The sequence below is a fragment of the Pygoscelis adeliae genome, unplaced genomic scaffold (genome assembly GCF_000699105.1).
Source record: "Pygoscelis adeliae isolate BGI_AS28 unplaced genomic scaffold, ASM69910v1 Scaffold62, whole genome shotgun sequence".
Taxonomy (NCBI): Eukaryota; Metazoa; Chordata; class Aves; order Sphenisciformes; family Spheniscidae; genus Pygoscelis; species Pygoscelis adeliae.
In genome coordinates, this window is record NW_008824401.1 from 7060200 (window position 1) to 7065147 (window position 4948).

The 4948-nt window shown below is 43.4% G+C and overlaps 2 protein-coding genes across 2 annotated transcripts in view; one reads left to right on the plus strand and one right to left on the minus strand.

Annotated features, from left to right (window-relative positions):
• Nucleotides 1-11: 11 nt before the first annotated feature.
• On the minus strand, nucleotides 12-3610 carry SIAH1 (siah E3 ubiquitin protein ligase 1). Its single transcript, XM_009320299.1, has 3 exons — nucleotides 3334-3610; nucleotides 2568-3166; nucleotides 12-1225 (listed from the first exon to the last, which is right to left on the minus strand). Exon 3 carries the CDS (start codon nucleotides 1221-1223, stop codon nucleotides 375-377), a length of 849 nt encoding a protein of 282 aa, XP_009318574.1. The 5' UTR covers nucleotides 1224-1225; nucleotides 2568-3166; nucleotides 3334-3610; the 3' UTR covers nucleotides 12-374.
• A 525-nt stretch (nucleotides 3611-4135) lies between these two features.
• Nucleotides 4136-4948, plus strand: part of LOC103913797 — a 1246-nt gene continuing 433 nt past the window's right edge. Inside the window, exons 1-2 of the mRNA XM_009320343.1 lie at nucleotides 4136-4453; nucleotides 4520-4944. Of these exons, the coding sequence (XP_009318618.1) occupies nucleotides 4136-4453; nucleotides 4520-4944 (743 nt within the window). The remainder of the gene's footprint in view (nucleotides 4454-4519; nucleotides 4945-4948) is intronic.

Here is a 4948-nt window from a genome sequence, read left to right on the forward strand (position 1 = left end):
CAAAGGGGGGAGGAAAAAAAACACAAACAAAAACACGAAACAGTATCCTTTTCAACAGTACAATCAATCTACAAACAAGTTTTTAGAATTATTTTACAACATTTCCTGTAGAATCAATTCTTAATACAAAAGATGCCCATTTTGGGTGTATATATATTTTCAGTGGTTTACTGTTGACTTATTTTAAATATATTAGTGTTACTACATGCAACTGCTTCCTGTAATTTAACAGCCTTTCCTTTTGTTTCCCTTCATATACGTCTACCCTCCATCTACCAAATAATTTGTCTGACAGTCAAAGATGGTTACCCTAGTTTCTGCTAAATTAAATGCAACGGTTTTAAACACTGGCCTGAAGAGGTTTGATTGCCATTTCAACACATGGATATAGTTACGTTGATGCCTAAATTGCCATTTTCTGCAAAGAGCTGTGCAATGCTGGTGTCAAAGACTAGACAGTCACTATTCATAATGGCTGTTGCAATTCCCTCATGGATAGATCGAGGAGTTGCTTCCCAAGTCAATCGCCGCCTATGACCATTTAACTCAAGTCGATAAGCAAAGTTTTCTGCTTGCTTGCGTGTTCCTATCAGCTGGACAATTGCAAAGAACTGCTGGTGACCATCATATTTTTCCTGTTTCTCCAATACTAACATGAAATGAAAGCCAAAACAAGACTGCATCATAACCCAGTCAACAGCACCAGGAAGATTAATGTCTGTAGCAAGGAACACTATATCTTCTCCCTGAAGTGTTGTAATTGACTTATGTTGATGCATCAGATGTGGCATTACAGCATCCAGAGAACCTTGCCATTTACATGAAGCACCGGGACATGGACAGGAATAAGGCCTAAACTCACACAGCTCCTCATGTTCTGCTTTTTCTGTGTGCGGCAGAGTTATCTCGCATCCGGAAGAGGCATATTTACATGGGAATAGTACAGAATTGGCAACTTTCTCCATAGCCAGGTTACGAATGGAGCCCAGCGGGCCTCGGCAGGTTGGACAGCACGTAAGTTTGGGGCGACAGTTGCTGCAAACGAGATGGCCACTCTGACACTGAAGAATTGGTGGCAGCACATAGTCAAAACACACAGGACACTCAAAGAGACTAGCCAAGTCATTATTGGAAGCTGTAGTGCCAGTCAGGGCAGGCACCCGCTGTGATGGCGTACACTTTGAGGTACCTGTAGGTAGTGCTGTAGCAGTCTGACGGCTCATTTCTGTAACAGAAGAGAGAAAAAAGAGTGAGTATCTAAACACATTTTATTTTCCTCTGCGTACGTATTTCTTGATTTACAAAGAAGCGTCAACAGAAAATCGATACAAATGAAAGCAGAAAAAACCACGTAATGCAAACTGTGGATACGCTACGTGTAGAGTATCGATTGTGCTGCATACAATACGGACACTTGTATGACATGCAAATTTAACGAGTGAAGAAGTTCTGCTAATTATTCTGAAGCGGAATTTACCTATTGGAAGCTGCAAAGGAGACGAGTAAAGAGATGCTAAAAATGTAACTGAAATCCTCAAAGTTTGTTGTTGGTTTTTGTTTGGGGGTTTTTTAACATTGCATTTATGAAATACTCCACCCAGCTCACTTGCGTGTAACAACTAGGAGCGCTATGGAACAATTCTAAGGCTGAATTTTAAGTTGCTCTGTGTTTAGTGAGATAAGAAACTAGCCATTTTTAATGAAAAAATGAATTTCTGGATATGACCTTCTCAGTAATCATGTTTACTGTAATTTTTTTTTTTAAAGAAAACAAGGAACAACATAGCTAAGAAGATTACTACACTGCTCTTTTCCCAGGATAGCACAGTGACTCTTCATTTTCACTACTCTGTTACTAAGTCCCATAGCTTGTAAAGCGCATCCATTGCTCCAGCGTCCTGAACGAAACCGTTTGTGAAGATACCAGAAAAGAAAAACAAAGCAATCATTTTATTGCATTTCCCAAATAAGACAAGAAATCCAAAAGATTAAATTTGAGAATTAATTTTAACATATAAGTACCCAAACGCTTCCAGTAACGTGAAAAGGCACTGTTGATGAAGTTTTACATTCAGTGGCGTTTACACTGAAGTTCTATTCTTTCAAATGTCCCCAGACAAAAGTTAACAGCTGTCCGACCAAACAGCTTGCTCAAGCATTCAACAAATGTGATGAAAGTACCACATTTCTTACCACGTTATGGATGCTACACTTTCTCCTGCGCCCCCTAACGCCACTCCTCCTTGTGCAAAAGGAATTACTAGTACTACCAGAAAAAATAAATGCTCCATTTTGAAAAAATAAACCTTACCTTTGTAGGTTAAGGAAAGTTAAATAAAACGCTATCCAAAATTGGCTTCCATTGCACAGTAAAATTCTCAACCACCTGAAGTGCTTCTCTCCAAGTACCCTAGCTCTGTATCTGTCACATTATACGTATAAAGCTCTCAAAATAAACCTCATCTTTAATCTCCTTGCTATGTGACATGGGAATATTAGGCAATAGGCAAGCTTCTCATATTTAGCATCATTTCACCCACAAACTCACTCATACTTGGACTAGATACCTCAAAGCAGCATACTGTACATGCTTTTGCAAGACGTGCACTGTTCAGGGCACGAAGCGAAGGACCTAAAAGATTCCAACACGCAAAATAACTTCTCCCTTGATATTCAAGAAGTAATCACAGACAGGCATTCAATTCTCCTACAGAAGCACCTCTCCCCAGTCCAGAGCTAGAAAAACATGAGTGTCTAAGGTTTGGTGTTCAGTCACTGGTTTTATGAGTCTCACATGCCCAGTAACAGCAGCATCTCACCCCTCCAAGGTCTCTTCCTTCATATCTCAGGTTTGTTGAACTAGAAACATCCAGTTCCCATCTTCAGAAAAAAACCCATACACTGGTTTTCCATGCTGGGCCTTAACTGATACTGTAGAGATACGACAGGAATGTTTGTATCTTTTGGCCTTATTTTCCTCCTGTAAGGCATTCCAGCTTAGATGAAAAGTTTAAGGTATCTGTGACACATCAAATATGTTCTGCCACTCCAGCTTGTTGAGAGGAGATTCAAATGATAAGGCATCTGTGACAACTGAGCACTGCTGCTATTCTTCCCCAACACCCGCAGGTGGGAGGCTCATGATGGCACCCTGCAGTTCTACGCTCTAGAACAAATTATACGCAGGGAATAATTGTACACGGGAGAACAAATTCTGATCACGCTGTTCGCTTGGGAAGAGCTTCGAAATCACATGCAAAATTCTGAAAGTGTTTCCCTTCAAATACTGTAAACACACACGTTTCTGAAAAGTTTGCGCGTGCTTCATCTTACCTGAACCTATACGCCCTGATCCAGGGATCCCCAGTAACCCACAGATAACACTGGTGAAAACCACTGCGTTAGACCAGTTCCCTAGGCAGTCTGACGAGCTGGGTGAGCTCCGGTTTCTTTAATTACACCTCTCAGAGCCCATTCAACAGTTAAATTAAGCAACCTACAAACTTTGCACAAGACCTTATGCACAGGTGTACTTCCCACTTAAGCTTTTTAAGCTACGGAAGTACTAGAGAAAAGAACCGTACAGCCCTGTTTTATCACCGTTTCTGTACGTGACCAGCCTTCACACACACCTTCCACAACCGAGGACCATCCGAATGAGCAGGGAACGAAAACGAGCGGGAATCTGTGAACCAGACCATTGAGATTAGCACGCAAGGAAGAAGCTGGATAAAGCTATAAACTGTAATTTACCAAGCCTAAACCTGCCCAAAGCCTTCATTTTCATCACTCTTGTTAACACAGAGATGAATAATACATCATGACGGAAAAGTCAGAGAAGTTCATTTCTTATAGCTATCTGAAAAACTACAAGTAAGTAGTTAAGTAAAAGTGCTAACAGCGCAATACATTTAACCCACCAAACTATCAAAAACATACAATTACAAACCAAGTAAGAACAACTACAGAACTGGAAATAAAGTTTAAAGATATTTTTAGTTACGAAAACTTTACTACGGGTAAGAAACCCTATATGCAATATTTGTTATTACGTTATCTTTGTTGGCACACACTGGGAATAAGTCTCTAAGCGACAGCGACAAACTAAGGCACACTAGGTGTCATCTTCAAAACTATGCGTTCCTACAACACAAATTATTCAAAAGATTGTACAAATTTTAAAGCTTTTAAACCAACACAACGAGTGAAGAAGGAAAAACGTATTTTAAGATTTCCTAGCTCCAGATCGAGAAAAACTCTGTCCTTGATGACATCAGAACGCACCGACCTGTTGATGAAACTATTCTCAACACCGCCCTGGGGAAGGGTGAAACACACACGCTATCGAGGTCTCCGAGACACGATTTCACAGCTCCTACAAAACCAGCTTAAAATACTGCGCAGAACGCGATTTAGAAGTCGCTACCTTTCCCCTTGCTGGTTTTACTTCCCGGCAAGCACGCACACAAGGCTCCCTTCCACGAACACAGAAGGCTGGAGGCAGATCTCCCCGTCATAGGCAGCGAAGGAGCTCATCGCGTGTCCGCGCGGAAGAGACGGGCCCGGGGCAGCGCCCCCCGCCCCCCCCCCGGGCGGGGGCGGCCGCCGCCCGCCCCACCGGCGCTGCCTCTGCCACCAGCGCCGGACCGTCTGCCTCCGCACACCCCACGTCACCTGCCGGGCGGCCTCCAACGTGCTGGTAAAAACCATCAGCTTCATGAAAAACCTCCCTTCCTTCCACCTGCTGCCGCGAGAGGATCAGCTCCTGCTGCTGGACAGCTGCTGGGTTCCCCTCTTCCTCCTGGGGCTGGTCCAGGAGATGGTGACCTTCGAGGTGATGGAGACCCCGGCCCCCAGCATGCTCAAGAAGATCCTCCTCGACGGCCAAAGCAAACATCGGGAGCCCGAGCGGACGCAGCCCACGCTGGCCGCCGTGCAGCGCCTGCAG